The sequence below is a fragment of the Silurus aristotelis genome (assembly GCF_946808225.1).
Source record: "Silurus aristotelis genome assembly, chromosome: 1".
NCBI classification, from domain to species: Eukaryota; Metazoa; Chordata; class Actinopteri; order Siluriformes; family Siluridae; genus Silurus; species Silurus aristotelis.
In genome coordinates this window covers 37822216-37839470 of record NC_139574.1, presented here as the reverse complement: position 1 = coordinate 37839470, position 17255 = coordinate 37822216, and the positions used below count along the sequence as shown (strand labels likewise).

Sequence of the window (17255 nt, the reverse complement as noted above, 5' to 3'; positions counted from 1 at the left end):
CTGAACATTGCTGCAAACTGCATGTTCTTGCACCAGTGAAGGGAAACCTGATGTATCGACTACCCACCTTAATAATAACATCCAAAATGACAGGCATTATGACACTCAGGGGCAGATACCAGACCTATAGCATGAGATTTAATAGAATTATATTATATTCAAAGAAGATCTTTGTGAAAAAGTTAATTATATATAACATTTATATAAAGTCTTTGCCTGTCTGCCATATCCCACTAGAAACAACCTGTTGTCATTAACCCCAGAGTGGTGAGGATCTGTATTTGGACGGGGATGGCATGGTTCTGGTGTGTTGCCCTCTGTAGTACTGGACCCAATTCAGCACATAGATCCAGGAGCACAGCTGTAGGAATCTAAATCAGCTTATTATCCATTCTTTATCATGGGCCAAGAAATCATCATGGTTCCTGGAGACACTTTTTCGCATTAATCTTCCATTGGTGTAATCCTCCAGCAGTGCCATCATGCAGCATTACACACGGGAGTCACCACAGCATTTATGCTTTATTCCAGCTCATTATGGAAAGATCAAATAAACTGATATTTGGTCCTGTGCCATGAACATATAAGCAATAACAGCTAAAGAAAAGCTCATGCTTCCCTCTGTAGCGGGTATTCAAATCCCATTTAAAATGCTTTCAGTGATTCTACATTCTGTTTCTATGAAGTGTTTCAACAGTTTGCATGTTAATTGGCTGTATGGTGCATTAAAGAGCATTTTAGGTGAATTTATGAACCACATCTGGCTGTAAAAGACAGGTGTCCAAATACTTTTGACTACACAGTGTGTATCAGCTGAAAAGCAGCAGCTTCGGATCAGTCGCGTTTCCACTGGGATTCAATCTGAAATATTACTTTTAATTTTTATTATATATAAAATAATTCATATTATATATTTGATATTATTACAGACAACCAATCAGATTTCACTTCCTGACAATGTCTGAGCCAATGATGTTTGCAGATTTAGAACTTGAGCCCGTTGGCCCCGCCCACTGCTTTGTGATCTGTGTGTTGTAGAGTTCTTTTACGCGCTCCGGTCGGAAGTTAATGCTGGGCGCGTGAGTTTTTCTCCACTTTCCGCGCGTGCACATCGACGTTCCTTTCGCCGTTACAAATCTATGCGCGCGCGAGCTTCAACCCCGTTTTTGTCCCGGATTTAGCGGATTTTTACCCAAAGGTGAGAAACAGTGAAATGTAGGAGCTGAGCTGCTCGGGGAACAGCTAGTGGACATTCTGGAGTCATGAAGCTCTGCATTTTTCTTCCAGTGTCCTGATTCTTTACACCTCTCGTTTCGTAGATTTAAATGGAGAGCTATCCAGGATAATGCTAGTAAATTATGGCGTGCCACAAGGTTCAGTTCTAGGACCCCTGCTTTTCACAATATACATGCTTCCATTAGGAAATATTATTAGAAGGCATGGAATTAGCTTCCATTGTTATGCTGATGATACCCAGCTATATATTTCATCCAAACCAGGCGATACAGCTCAATTAGCTCGCATAACTGAGTGTGTTGAAGAAATAATAGATTGGATGACCCATAACTTTCTGCTATTAAATTCTGCTAGATTAAAAACATATCTTTTTAGCAAAGCCTACACATAACACACATGACACACATCACATCACAACCTTGTGCTCCAGAATATATGATCAAATGCACATTATCAACTTGTGCTGTTAATATCATGAACAGCATCTACGCTAATTCCTCTCCACTGCTTCTCTTTCTCTCCCCATCCCGAGGCATCCTGAGGTTGGCCAGCTCCAGTCACGTCCCACCTCGTGAAGATTATGGACCTATGGATGATCATGGAGAAGTAGATGCCGAGTGTTTAAAGGCCCTGGCATGGAGAAGCTGATGCTGGATCTATGATGATCACAATTTGTTCTGTATTGTTGAAAGATTTATGACCAAACTCTTGATGTCACCCATATGAGGATGGGTTCCCCTTTGAGTCTGGTTCCTCTCAAGGTTTCTTCCTCATATCATCTAAGGGAGTTTTTCCTTGCCACTGTCGCCACGGCTTGCTCATCAGGGACAAACGCACACCATTCACCTTCACCGTTGTTTTCTGTAAAGCTGCTTTGAGACAATGTCTGTTGTGAAAAGCGCTATACAAATAAACTTGACTTGACTTGACTCTGATCATGAAATCAGAGTCCAGACGGAGATCTTTAGGAGAACCTCCACACACTCCTGCTGCTGCTGGATCAAAGGTACAATTTATTCATGTCTCAACTTTCAGTGTGGTTTGGAGGGCAAAGATACATCATAATGTATTTTAAAATTAAATAATAATAAAAAAAAAATACCTTACACTTAAAGTTATCACAATAAACTACTGTTTTTTTATTTATTTAAAACAATCCCTTTACAAGGAAACACGAAATTTCTCCCCAAATCTTTAATCAATTGTCCTATTTGATCTGTTCTTCAGCTTTTTACTCAGTTGATGAAGTAAACAATGTTTGATACCAACAGCTTTTACACATGCAACCAGTGAACAGATCAAATATTCACATGCGTATCCCAGTGATTTCCCAGAGGAAGTTTAGTTTTAAAGTAAAGTATTAAGTGGAGGACTGCAAGTTTGTTTAGTTTCTGCCTCGCACTTTAAGATCATTTATTAGTATTACTTTTGAAAATTAGAAACATGTTTCCACTGTGTTGAGTACTAGTGTAGCCTGGAATCACAGAGTTGATGGACCCAAAGAGAACATGTGGTCTTAGCCTAAAAGGCATCTATTATCAAAATAGGCCAACACAACTACATCTGCTCGAATACACCCCGTTTAATCAGAGCATAAGCCTGTATGTTAACATAAGCAGTGCTTACATGTGATTATAACAGGAGACAACATACAGCGGGTAAAATAAGTATTGAAAACGTCACCATTTTTCTCAGTAAATATATTTCATAAGGTGCTATTGATATTGTTAGATTTTTATTATTTCCCATGTGATCAACGATGCCTGTGGTGTCTTTTCTGATCAGGGAAGAATCACAGCACACAGAATGGCGACAATGTTCTTCTTCAGTTTATTGCAGATAACAGACAAGTATATACACACTGGAATAACCCTGAGCTGTTCTTGATTTGGTAAGGAAACATAGTAACTAGAGATGTGAGTCCAGATAAAGACTTCCATAAAGATAACATAGGAATGTGTTTAGAAAACCAGTGTGAGAACCATCTTAACACTAACAGACATGAAATCCAGACATACAAAGATATCAAACCATTCAGAACATTCAGAAGTTTAGAAATCCTTCTGTAAACAATGCAATCAGTATGTTTGTAAGGATGCAAAGGTCTTGAGAGAGCTCTTCGCTTTTACCCATCATGAGATGTTTCTTGTGTGACACCTTGGTAATGGGACACCTTTATACAGGCCATCAGTTGGGACTGAAGCAGCTGATATTAATTTACAATGACAATAGGCAGGATTGCTTTCTAATTACTGATTGATATCTACTGCTGTCTTGGCTTTTCATTCCTTTTTGCACCTCCCTGTCTTTATGTGTTCAATACTTTTTCTTGTGTGTGTGTGTGTGTGTGTTGTTTCATAACATTTCACAACTTCATTTATGGACATGTATGGTTTGATTCCTTTGTATGTTGTATGTGTGGATTGCATGGGTTGTTACCAACATCTGATAAAGATTTCATGTCACTAGCACCTTTAGAAATATATTTACTGAGAAAAATGTTGACATGTTCAATACTTATTTTACCCGCTGTGTGTGTGTGTGTGTGTGTGTGTGTGTGTGTGTGTACACTGGCATGTAGGGGAGATAGATGTTGGAGAATGGAGTGCTGCTGGTGATGGAGAAATAGGTGAATTAACGTTAGCACTAGCAGAGCTGTTCAGCTCCTTGCTACTTGAGATTAATGGCTTCTGATCATGAATTCTCCTCCTGTCCATTGAAATGTCCGGCCATCAGTATGTATGCAGTATGAATGCAGTCTGTATGAATAGCCAAACATGTATAACAATAGTCTGAGTGGCCCCCGGAGTCTAGCAGGTGAAGGGAGAAAAGGACCTGCGTTAAAAACGATGTACAGTAAAACCCAGAGTGACTTATTTCCTTCTTTTCTTCATTCGGCTTCTTCCATTAGGGGTCGCCACATCTCCCTTATTCTTAAAGATCAGTACCAGCACACTCCTTCTCCATTCCTCAGGCATCTTCTCACCATCCAAAATCCTGTTAAACAATCTTGTTAAAAACTCCACTGCACCTCTCCTAAACATCTCCATGCTTCTACTGGTATGTCATCTGGTCCAACCGACTTTCCACTCTTCATCCTCTTAATCACTGCTCTCACTTTATCCTTACTTATCCTATCTACATCCTGCTTCACCATCTCCACATCATCCAACCTTCTCTCTCTCATTTTCCTCATTCATCAGCTGCTCAAAATACTCCCTCCATCTTCTCAACACACTCTCCTCACTAGTCAACACATTTCCATCTCCATCCTTTATTAATTTAACTTGTAGCACATCCTTCCCAGCTCGGTCCCTCTGCCTGGCCAATTGCTACAAATCCTTTTCGAAATTCTTTTGTGTCCAACTTCTCCTACAGCTCCTCATATGGCTTTTCCTTTGTCCTTCACCACATCCCTCTTTACCTGCTGCTGCATCTCCTTGTACTCCTGCCTACTTTTGTCATCACTTTGTCGAAACCCAATTCTGTTTCTCCAACCTCTTTCTCCTTCTGCTCTCCTGCACTTCCTCATTCCACCACCACGTCTCTTTGTCTTCCTTTCTATTTCCAGATGTCACATCAAGTACCTTTCTAACTGTCTCTCTTATCACTTCTGCAGTAGTTCCACAATCATCCAGCACCTCTTCACCACCACCGAGCCCCTGTCTGACCTCTTCCCTGAATCTCACACTATAGTCTTCCTCCTTCACTTTCCACCATTTTATTCTTCTTTCAGTCCTCTCTCTCCTCCTCTTCTTCTTCACATCCAAAACCATCCTACAGACCACCATCCGATGCTGTCTAGCTACACTGTTCCCCGGCAACACCTTCTTCTTCATCGTCTTCTTCTACTTTCGGCTTCTCCCATTAGGGGTCACCACAGCGGATCATCCTTCTCCATACCCCCCTGTCCGCTACAACTGCCTCTTTCACACCAACTACCTGCATGTCTTTCTTTCTGGTCAGGAACTGTTCACATTTACATTTAGGTAGGTGATTTTCAGCTGAGAGTCTGAAAGTGGAGGTACATGCTAACAAGTTAATTGAAAATGCCCTCATAGGCCATTAGGAGGAAGTAGGTTGCTGCTTTTGACAGCCACAGATAATTACCTGCAGTCGTCATCAATGTATTGTTGTCCCAAGCACAGGGATTTTCACTCATCATTTGGAAGACAGCATGCAGATCAGCTCAGTAGGTACTGATTGTTTGCACCAGTCCAGATTTTGAGCTTTGTCTAATGAGAGCTACTATTAGCAAATGTTCTGAATCAGAAATGTATTTTGCTAAATCCAAAATCACCCAAACATTGCTTAATCATAGTTTCAGGTAGCTTTGTGATCGTGGACTGAATCCTGTTAAGCTCTGATGTTATCACAGAAGCACAACAGGTTCCACAGTCTTTTTCTCTGTCTCCTGGAATTGAAAATAAGATGATATAATGCTGCCTGGTCTGGTACTGGGAAAACTCCTCCACCTTGAAGACATAAATATCGGGGATTTTGGAAGATTTTATACAAGTTTTAAATAGTTAACCCTTTAGGCTTTGTTGTTGCGTGAGCCCATTGTTTTCAGGTGTTGATATTTAGCAATAGATTAAATAAAAATGGAGAAGAGTAACCATGACCATGATGACATACATCATTCTAAAGCTTTAAGTCTCAAGCAGTGATTTCAGATCTCTGTTTTTCAATGGAAAACGTATAACAAATGTATTTGCTGAATTTGTGTAAGCAGTACACAATAACAACATGCATAAAAAACCGCACTACTTACATTATTATTTCCACAAAAAAAATAATCATAATAAAAATAAAAAAGTAAAAGAGGCGGAATCTTGGGTGGAGTCTCTACTCTCTCTCTGCAGATGTTGTCATGGTTTTTTTTTTTATGCGCCGCCTCTCATTTCAAACCTTTTCTTTCCAGCCAGTAGCATTATGGAAACAAAATGATTGATGGAAAATGTAGCCAATAAGTGCAGGATTCTAACGATATGGGAGGATTTTATTCTCCACATGTATGAGTCTTTATTAAATTTTATTACAATTTACAAACTCTTACCGCCGGAAGTAGCACGTGCATAGTGACAAACCAGGAAGTGATGCAGCTCTCAGGTCAACACAAACAGCTGTTTATAGCTCGTGCTAACTGGACTTTGTTTACAAACAAACAAAGAAAACAAGGGAAAAAAATGGACAATCAAAAAAGTTGTTTTATCTGAGATTTGCACACAAAAAAAAGCAGCGATGTGGAAAATATTTTTGCGGGCGGAGTAACAACAAAGACTTGGAGATCTGCATGGAGATGCTATTTTACATCTGTAAGTTACAATATATCTCCCTTTATAGTTTTATACGATTTTATTGGTTTTATTGCCTGTTTGTTTTTATAAGAGAAATGCTTGAAAAGTGTGTGTGTGTGTGTGTGTGTGTGTGTGTGTGTGTGTGTGTGTGTGTGTGTGTGTGTGTGTGTGTTGTTGAGATTGGAATGGCCAGACATCAACAATATGAATGGCCATGGCTGTAAAACAAGAGCTTGTCTGGCATACTGGCCATCAATATGAATGCCAAATCAACATCAATAGCCCCAAACATGTATAACAAAAGCCTTTAATGGTCAGCAGTTCATTTCTATGCAGACTGTATGAATAGAGTATGAATGATCACCTGAGTTTAGCAGGTCTCTATCAAACAGGGGGAGGGAGAAAAGGATCAGACATAGTCTCAGATAAATGTTTGTAGGAATCTCATTTTTTATGATATCTTCATTCATTATAAATATAAACTCATGAGACATGTGGCTTTAACCCATTATTTTTCTGTATTGCTCCAGGACTGATTTCATGTATTTATATCTTCTTCTTCTTCTTTTGGCTGCTCCCATTAGGGGTCGCCACAGCGGATCATCCGTCTCCATACCACCCTGTCCTCTATATCTGCCTCTTTTACACCAACTACCTGCATGTCTTCCCTCACCACATCCATGAACCTCCTCCTTGGCCTTCCTCTTTTCCTCCTACCTGGTGGCTCCATCTTCAGCATTTTTCTACCAATATAATTCATGTCCCTTCTCTGCACATGTCCAAACCATCTCAATCTCGCCTCCCTCACCTTGTCACCAAAACATCCTACATGTGCTGTCCCTCTAATAAACTCATTTCTAATCTTGTCCATCCTCGTCACTCCCAACGAAAACCTCAACATCTTCAGCTCTGCTACCTCCAGCTCCACCTCCTGTCTTTTACTCAATGCCACTGTCTCTAATCCATACAACATCGCAGGTCTCACTACAGTCCTATAAACTTTCCCTTTCATTCTTGCAGATACTCTTCTATCACAAATCACTCCTGTCACTCTTCTCCACCCACTCCACCCTGCCTGCACTCTTTTCTTTACTTCCCTAACACACTCTCCATTACTTTGCACTGTTGACCCCAGGTACCTGAACTCCTCCACCTTCTCCACCTCTTCTCCCTGCAACCGCATCACTCCACTGCCCTCCCTCTCATTCACACACATGTACTCTGTCTTACACCTACTGACTTTCATTCCCCTTCTCTCCAGCGCATATCTCCACCTCTCCAGGCTCTTCTCAACCTGCTCTCTACTCTCACCACAAATCACAATATCATCTGCAAACATCATAGTCCAGGGAGACTCCTGTCTGACCTCGTCCGTCAACCTGTCCATCACCACTGCAAACAGGAAAGGGCTCAGGGCCGATCCTTGATGCAGTCCAACCTTCACCCTGAACCAGTCTGTCGTACCTACTGCACACTTTACTGCCGTCACACTGTCCTCATACATGTCCTGCACCACCCTCACATACTTCTCTGACACACCTGACTTCCTCATACAATACCACAACTCCTCTCTCGGCACCCTGTCGTACGCTTTCTCTAAATCCACAAATACACAATGCAGCTCCTTCTGTCCTTCTCTATACTTCTCCATCAACATCCTTAAAGCAAATAAGGCATCTGTGGTGCTCTTCCTCGGCATGAAACCATACTGTTGCTCACAGATGGTCACCTCTTCTCTCAACCTGGCTTCCACTACTCTTTCCCATAACTTCATGGTGTGACTGATCAACTTAATTCCCCTGTAGTTACTGCAGGTCTGCACATCTCCCTTATGCTTAAAGATCGGTACCAGCACACTCCTTCTCCATTCCTCAGGCATCCTCTCCCCTTCCAGAATCCTGTTAAACAATCTGGTTAAAAACTCCACTGCCATCTCTCCTAAACATCTCCACGCTTCTACCGGTATGTCATCTGGTCCAACCGACTTTCCATTCTTCATCCTCTTAATCGCTGCTCTCACTTCCTCCTTACTAATCCTATCTACATCCTGCTTCACTAACTCCACATCCTCCAACCTTCTCTCTCTCTGATTTTCCTCATTCATCAGCTGCTCAAAATACTCCCTCCATCTTCTCAACACACTCTCCTCACTAGTCAACACATTTCCCTCTCCATCCTTTATTGCTCTAACTTGCAGTACATCCTTCCCAGCTCGGTCCCTCTGCTTGGCCAATCGGTATAAATCCTTTTCTCCTTCCTTAGTGTCCAACCTCTTATACAGTTCCTCATATGCCTTTTCCTTGGCTTTCGCCACATCCCTTTTAACCTGCTGCCGCATCTCCTTGTACTCCTGCCTACTTTTCTCATCACTCTGTCGATCCCACTTCTGTTTTGCCAACCTCTTCCCCCTAATGCTCTCCTGCACTTCCTCATTCCACCACCACGTCTCCTTGTCTTGCTTTCTATTTCCAGATGTCACACCAAGTACTTTTCTAGCTGCCTCCCTCATCACTCCTGCAGTAGTTGCCCAATCATCCGGCACCTCTTCACCACCACCGAGCCCCTGTCTGACCTCTTCCCTGAACCTCACACTACACTCTTCCTCCTTCAGTTTCCACCATCTTATTCTTCTTTCAAACCTTACTTTCCTCCTCTTCTTCTTCGCCTCCAAAACCATCCTACAGACCACCATCCGATGCTGTCTAGCTACACTGTCCCCCGCCAACACCTTACAGTCTCCAATCTCCTTCAGGTTGCATCTCCTACACAGAAGATAATCCACCTGTGTGCACCTTCCTCCACTCTTATACGTCACCCTATGATCCTCCTTCTTCTTAAAATACGTGTTCACCACTGCCATTTCCATCCTTTTAGCAAAATCTACCACCATCTGCCCTTCCACATTCCTCTCCTTAAAACCATACCTACCCATCACCTCCTCATCACCTCTGTTCCCTTCACCTACATGCCCATTAAAGTCTGCCCCAATCACCAATCGTTCTTTCCTAGGTACACCATCTACCACTTCATCTAATTCACTCCAGAATCTTTCTTTCTCCTCCATCTCACAGCCAACTTGTGGAGCATAGGCACTGATGACATTTATCATCATCCCTTCAACTTCCACCTTCACGATCATCACCCTATCAGAAACTCTCTTCACCTCCACTACACTCTTACTGTACGCTTCCTTCAGAATCACCCCTACACCATTTCTCTTCCCATCCACACCATGATAAAACAGTTTAAACCCACCTCCAATGTTCCTGGCCTTACTCCCTTTCCACTTGGTCTCCTGAACACACAACACATCTACCTTTCTCCTCTCCATCATATCAGCTATCTCTCTCCCTTTACCCGTCATAGTACCAACATTTAAAGTACCAACCCGAACCTCTACTCTCCTACACTGCTCCTTTTCCTGCCGTCTCTGTAGACGCCTTCCTCCTCTCCTTCTCCTCCTTCGGCCAACAGTAGCCCAATTTCCACCGGTACCCTGTCGGCTAACGATACCTGTGGCGGTCGTTGTTAACCCGGGCCTCGACCGATCCGGTATGAAATTCTCATTTGTGATCCGCATATTTGATTTGGCACATGTTTTACGCTGGATGCCCTTCCTAACGCAACCCTCCCCATTTACCCGGGCTTGGGACCGGCACTAAGAGTACACTGGCTTGTGCCCCCCTAATGGCTGGGTTGATTTCATGTATTTATATATGAAGGAATAAAAGATTTCATTTAAGGATTTTTTTTCCGGTACTTAATCATCTATAACTTAATATCTTTTTAAACAATAACAACTGTGAATAATGGACATCAAAGCTCAAAGTGTCTTCTTTTATGTAGTCCACTCTTAGGAGGGACTGTTAACATTTAAAGTTAGGTAGCGCATTTTCAGCTGTGAGTCCCAAAATCTGTGTCGAGGCCTAACAGGTTAAAGGTTTTCTAAAAGACCTCAAAATGCCTCTCATTTAACTTGTTTCAAACCATTTCGGATTACTATAGCAGACATTTCTGAAAACATGCAAGACCAAATCTAAAATTATTACAGTATATTAATTCATTTTATATTGTTTTCGAGATGCACCACTGCTCAGATTGTGGGAAGAGTTTTACTAAAATTGCTGTTCTGAAAAGACACCAGCGTATCCACACAGGAGAGAAGCCGTATCACTGTGATCAGTGTGGGAAGAGTTTTACTCAGCAGGGTACTCTCAAATCACACCAGCGTATCCACACAGGAGAGAAGCCGTATCACTGTGAACGGTGTGGGAAGAGTTTTACTCACCCGAGTACTTTCAAATTACACCAGAGTATCCACACAGGAGAGAAGCCGTATCACTGTGAACAGTGTGGGAAGAGTTTTACTCACCCGAGTAATCTCAAATTACACCAGCGTATCCACACAGGAGTGAAGCCGTATTACTGTGAACAGTGTGGGAAGAGTTTTACTCACCCGAGTACTCTCAAATCACACCAGAGTATCCACACAGGAGTGAAGCCGTATTACTGTGAACAGTGTGGGAAGAGTTTTACTCACCCGAGTACTCTCAAATCACACCAGCGTATCCACACAGGAGAGAAGCCGTATCACTGTGAACGGTGTGGGAAGAGTTTTACTCACCCGAGTACTTTCAAATTACACCAGAGTATCCACACAGGAGAGAAGCCGTATCACTGTGAACAGTGTGGGAAGAGTTTTACTCACCCGAGTAATCTCAAATTACACCAGCGTATCCACACAGGAGTGAAGCCGTATTACTGTGAACAGTGTGGGAAGAGTTTTACTCACCCGAGTACTCTCAAATCACACCAGAGTATCCACACAGGAGTGAAGCCGTATTACTGTGAACAGTGTGGGAAGAGTTTTATTCAACAGGATCATCTCAAATCACACCAGCGTATCCACACAGGAGAGAAGCCGTATCACTGTGAACAGTGTGGGAAGAGTTTTACTCATAAGAGTAATTTTAGAATACACCAGCGTATCCACACAGGAGAGAAGCCGTATCACTGTGAACAGTGTGGGAAGAGTTTTACTCAACAGGATCATCTCAAATCACACCAGCGTATCCACACAGGAGTGAAACCGTATCCCTGTGAACAGTGTGGGAAGAGTTTTAGTGCTCAGCATGCCCTCCTCAGCCACCAGCAGATTCATACAGGACAGAAGCTGTACCACTGTGGACACTGTGGACGAAGCTATGTTTATCAACACTCATTAAGGAACCACAAGTGCTCTAACATACAACCATAAAACAAATCATCTTCTTAAATTTCTTATTTGAAGGGATGTAAAGGGAAATTGTACTGTAAATATCGGGGGAACTTTAAATTGTAATGTTAATTTTAATTAGCTCTAACAAACTGGACACAATCAGAACATTGTTGGTCCATCTACAGTTACACTACAACTACACTTTATGGCACCATGTATGAGGCTACCTGAGCATTGTGAAAATAGTTTGGAGACGGCCCTTTATTAATCCAGCCATGCCACAGTGCACAAACTGAGGTTCATAAAGACATGGTTGGATGAGTTTGGTGTGGAAGAACTGAACTGGCCTGCACAGAGCTCTAATCTCGACTTCACTGGACACCTTTGAGATTAAGGTGAATGTTAAAAGTCGATTATTCTAAATGGACTGTATGAGTCTCGTTGTCATTAAAAACGTCTTCAGGAAAAAAAAAATTTGTGATTATTTCATGAACAGTTCACTTATTTTTCTCTTACTATTGTTTAACTTATACTTTACTTTTTCTAAGGAAGAAAATAGAAATGCTGGTGATAGAAACAATGTTTTGATTCTATATGATAGATGATTATGAAGTATCAACAAATCATAATTGTTATTTACTAAATTAAATTTCAGTTAATAACAAAATTCTATTATACAGAAAGAATAAAATGGAAAGCAATCAACTTTAATGTGGGAGTATTAAAATCTGTGTTTCCAGGTTCCAACTGTGACACTCTCAGTCTAGAATTGTATGCAGTTCTCACTGCTCTGAATACAAGAACACCCGAGCTTTATCACCAAATGGAAATAAAAGTTAATTAATAACCAAAATAACTCAAATCTAATGGATATTTACACTACATGCTGCATACGAAAATTACATGTGCATACAAATACAAAACTAATTTCCACTTAAATATAAAGAAAATGGTGCAATGTGCTTTTTGACCAAGTTAATATGGTTCATTTAAATGTATAGTATAAGCAAACATTACAGGTTTGAATATGTGTGCAGCTCAGTGTTGCAAAAACTAAATAATACAGATTTCTTGTATATAAATACACTTTTGCTCCACTATTACATTAGGATTAGTTTACACACTGAAATACCTTATACAAATTGCACAAAATGGGTATTATATTAGTACTATTTATCTAGATTATAACTGTAATATGTTGGCAAACATTTCATAATTAAAGCCAGTGGTGGCAAAGGTTCACACATCCTTCACTCAGTAGAAATACAGATACTCATGTTTTAAAATACTCAGGTAAAAGTTGAAGTACAGTCCCTAACAAAAGTCTTGTTGCTTATCTATTTTGTAGAAACACATGCTATTAATCAATTGGTGTTAGAAATAGCTCATATGAAAAGCTAAAACCCTCCCAAATGATGTTTAATGCAGTGAAATAAATTAGTTTCACTGAAAAAAGATTTATCATTTATTCAAGACAGAAAGGTTTTGTCACCTATACAGAAATTGAACAAATTGAGCAAATCAAGTAGTGGTGCTGTGAGATCCAAATGTAATATCTTGTATGACTTCCATGAGCTTGAAGGACTGCATCCATGCGGTTTGGCAAGGATTCATACAATCTATTGATGAAGTCATCAGGAATAGCAAAGAAAGCAGTCTTGAATGCCTCCCAGAGTTCATCAATATTCTTTGGTTTCATCTTCCATGCTTTCTCTTTCATCCTACCCCACATATGCTCAATGATGTTCATGTCTGGTGACTGGCCAATCCTGGAGCATCTTGATCTTCTTCTTCTTCGGAACTTTGATGTGGAGATGGAAGTATGCGATGGAGCACTATCCTGCTGCAGAATTTGGCCTCTTTTATGGTTGGGAATATAAGAGGTCGCTAAGTTTTCTTGGTATTAGAATATTGATGTTGCCTTCCACCCTGCAGATCTCTCGCACACCCCCATACTGGATGTAACCCCAGACCATGATTTATCCGCCACCAAACTTAACTGTTTTCTGGGTGAATCTCGGATCCATGTGGGCTCCAGTAGGTCTCCTGCAATATTTGCGGCAACTGTGGTGTAATTCAACAGAAGATTCACCTGAAAAATCCACCTTCTGCCACTTTTCCAGCGTCCATCCTTTTAGCAGGCTGTGGGCCTGTGGGCCTGTGTGTCAGGCTGCAGACGCGGAAGCCGATATAGTCCGATCATTGTCCTTTTATTTCAACAACCGTACAACACAAAAACACTCATAAGCCGTTGAAAACAACAAACAAAGACATCCGCTCGATACGCGTTGTCCGCTATGAGTTTGAATGTCCCAAGCATAATCCATAAAGCCTTCGGCAATGAGTAATCCAAGTCGGAAGTGGAATTCGCATATACAGCCGGCGGTCGAGCAGCCACGCGATTGTCCAGCTTGACAATATAACGACCGACAGCCTGTGACTCAAGAACGTGAGTTTATGTAGTCTGATCTTTCATGAGCCACAGCTGTCGGTAATCTTGGGAAGCAGCGTGACTGCTATCGAGGGGGGCGTGGCAGGGTGGATCTCTGACAGCTACAGACGGGGGCGTGGCAGGGTGAATCCCTGACAGCTACAGAGGGGGGCGTGGCAGGGTGAATCCCTGACAGCTACAGAGGGGGGCGTGGCAGGGTGAATCCCTGACAGTACCCCCCCATCCAGGGGCGTATCCACACAGGAGTGAAACCGTATCCCTGTGAACAGTGTGGGAAGAGTTTTAGTGCTCAGCATGCCCTCCTCAGCCACCAGCAGATTCATACAGGACAGAAGCTGTACCACTGTGGACACTGTGGACGAAGCTATGTTTATCAACACTCATTAAGGAACCACAAGTGCTCTAACATACAACCATAAAACAAATCATCTTCTTAAATTTCTTATTTGAAGGGATGTAAAGGGAAATTGTACTGTAAATATCGGGGGAACTTTAAATTGTAATGTTAATTTTAATTAGCTCTAACAAACTGGACACAATCAGAACATTGTTGGTCCATCTACAGTTACACTACAACTACACTTTATGGCACCATGTATGAGGCTACCTGAGCATTGTGAAAATAGTTTGGAGACGGCCCTTTATTAATCCAGCCATGCCACAGTGCACAAACTGAGGTTCATAAAGACATGGTTGGATGAGTTTGGTGTGGAAGAACTGAACTGGCCTGCACAGAGCTCTAATCTCGACTTCACTGGACACCTTTGAGATTAAGGTGAATGTTAAAAGTCGATTATTCTAAATGGACTGTATGAGTCTCGTTGTCATTAAAAACGTCTTCAGGAAAAAAAAATTTTGTGATTATTTCATGAACAGTTCACTTATTTTTCTCTTACTATTGTTTAACTTATACTTTACTTTTTCTAAGGAAGAAAATAGAAATGCTGGTGATAGAAACAATGTTTTGATTCTATATGATAGATGATTATGAAGTATCAACAAATCATAATTGTTATTTACTAAATTAAATTTCAGTTAATAACAAAATTCTATTATACAGAAAGAATAAAATGGAAAGCAATCAACTTTAATGTGGGAGTATTAAAATCTGTGTTTCCAGGTTCCAACTGTGACACTCTCAGTCTAGAATTGTATGCAGTTCTCACTGCTCTGAATACAAGAACACCCGAGCTTTATCACCAAATGGAAATAAAAGTTAATTAATAACCAAAATAACTCAAATCTAATGGATATTTACACTACATGCTGCATACGAAAATTACATGTGCATACAAATACAAAACTAATTTCCACTTAAATATAAAGAAAATGGTGCAATGTGCTTTTTGACCAAGTTAATATGGTTCATTTAAATGTATAGTATAAGCAAACATTACAGGTTTGAATATGTGTGCAGCTCAGTGTTGCAAAAACTAAATAATACAGATTTCTTGTATATAAATACACTTTTGCTCCACTATTACATTAGGATTAGTTTACACACTGAAATACCTTATACAAATTGCACAAAATGGGTATTATATTAGTACTATTTATCTAGATTATAACTGTAATATGTTGGCAAACATTTCATAATTAAAGCCAGTGGTGGCAAAGGTTCACACATCCTTCACTCAGTAGAAATACAGATACTCATGTTTTAAAATACTCAGGTAAAAGTTGAAGTACAGTCCCTAACAAAAGTCTTGTTGCTTATCTATTTTGTAGAAACACATGCTATTAATCAATTGGTGTTAGAAATAGCTCATATGAAAAGCTAAAACCCTCCCAAATGATGTTTAATGCAGTGAAATAAATTAGTTTCACTGAAAAAAGATTTATCATTTATTCAAGACAGAAAGGTTTTGTCACCTATACAGAAATTGAACAAATTGAGCAAATCAAGTAGTGGTGCTGTGAGATCCAAATGTAATATCTTGTATGACTTCCATGAGCTTGAAGGACTGCATCCATGCGGTTTGGCAAGGATTCATACAATCTATTGATGAAGTCATCAGGAATAGCAAAGAAAGCAGTCTTGAATGCCTCCCAGAGTTCATCAATATTCTTTGGTTTCATCTTCCATGCTTTCTCTTTCATCCTACCCCACATATGCTCAATGATGTTCATGTCTGGTGACTGGCCAATCCTGGAGCATCTTGATCTTCTTCTTCTTCGGAACTTTGATGTGGAGATGGAAGTATGCGATGGAGCACTATCCTGCTGCAGAATTTGGCCTCTTTTATGGTTGGGAATATAAGAGGTCGCTAAGTTTTCTTGGTATTAGAATATTGATGTTGCCTTCCACCCTGCAGATCTCTCGCACACCCCCATACTGGATGTAACCCCAGACCATGATTTATCCGCCACCAAACTTAACTGTTTTCTGGGTGAATCTCGGATCCATGTGGGCTCCAGTAGGTCTCCTGCAATATTTGCGGCAACTGTGGTGTAATTCAACAGAAGATTCACCTGAAAAATCCACCTTCTGCCACTTTTCCAGCGTCCATCCTTTTAGCAGGCTGTGGGCCTGTGGGCCTGTGTGTCAGGCTGCAGACGCGGAAGCCGATATAGTCCGATCATTGTCCTTTTATTTCAACAACCGTACAACACAAAAACACTCATAAGCCGTTGAAAACAACAAACAAAGACATCCGCTCGATACGCGTTGTCCGCTATGAGTTTGAATGTCCCAAGCATAATCCATAAAGCCTTCGGCAATGAGTAATCCAAGTCGGAAGTGGAATTCGCATATACAGCCGGCGGTCGAGCAGCCACGCGATTGTCCAGCTTGACAATATAACGACCGACAGCCTGTGACTCAAGAACGTGAGTTTATGTAGTCTGATCTTTCATGAGCCACAGCTGTCGGTAATCTTGGGAAGCAGCGTGACTGCTATCGAGGGGGGCGTGGCAGGGTGGATCTCTGACAGCTACAGACGGGGGCGTGGCAGGGTGAATCCCTGACAGCTACAGAGGGGGGCGTGGCAGGGTGAATCCCTGACAGCTACAGAGGGGGGCGTGGCAGGGTGAATCCCTGACAGTACCC

General features: G+C 41.3%; 3 protein-coding genes across 3 annotated transcripts in view; 2 read left to right on the top strand and 1 right to left on the bottom strand.

The window, feature by feature from the left end:
* Nucleotides 1-12228, top strand: part of LOC310723807 (uncharacterized protein) — a 544801-nt gene extending 532573 nt beyond the window's left edge. Inside the window, exon 5 of the transcript XR_014532788.1 lies at nt 12039-12228. The gene's annotated coding sequence lies outside the window, so the exon portion shown is untranslated. The remainder of the gene's footprint in view (nt 1-12038) is intronic.
* LOC310724284 (uncharacterized protein) overlaps nt 1-17255 on the bottom strand; it is a 699798-nt gene that overhangs the window by 43709 nt on the left and 638834 nt on the right. The gene's annotated exons all lie outside the window — the stretch shown is intronic.
* LOC310724295 (uncharacterized protein) lies at nt 2177-12228 on the top strand. Its single transcript, XM_083538118.1, has 2 exons — nt 2177-2242; nt 10618-12228. Exon 2 carries the CDS (start codon nt 10618-10620, stop codon nt 11791-11793), a length of 1176 nt encoding a protein of 391 aa, XP_083394244.1. The 5' UTR covers nt 2177-2242; the 3' UTR covers nt 11794-12228.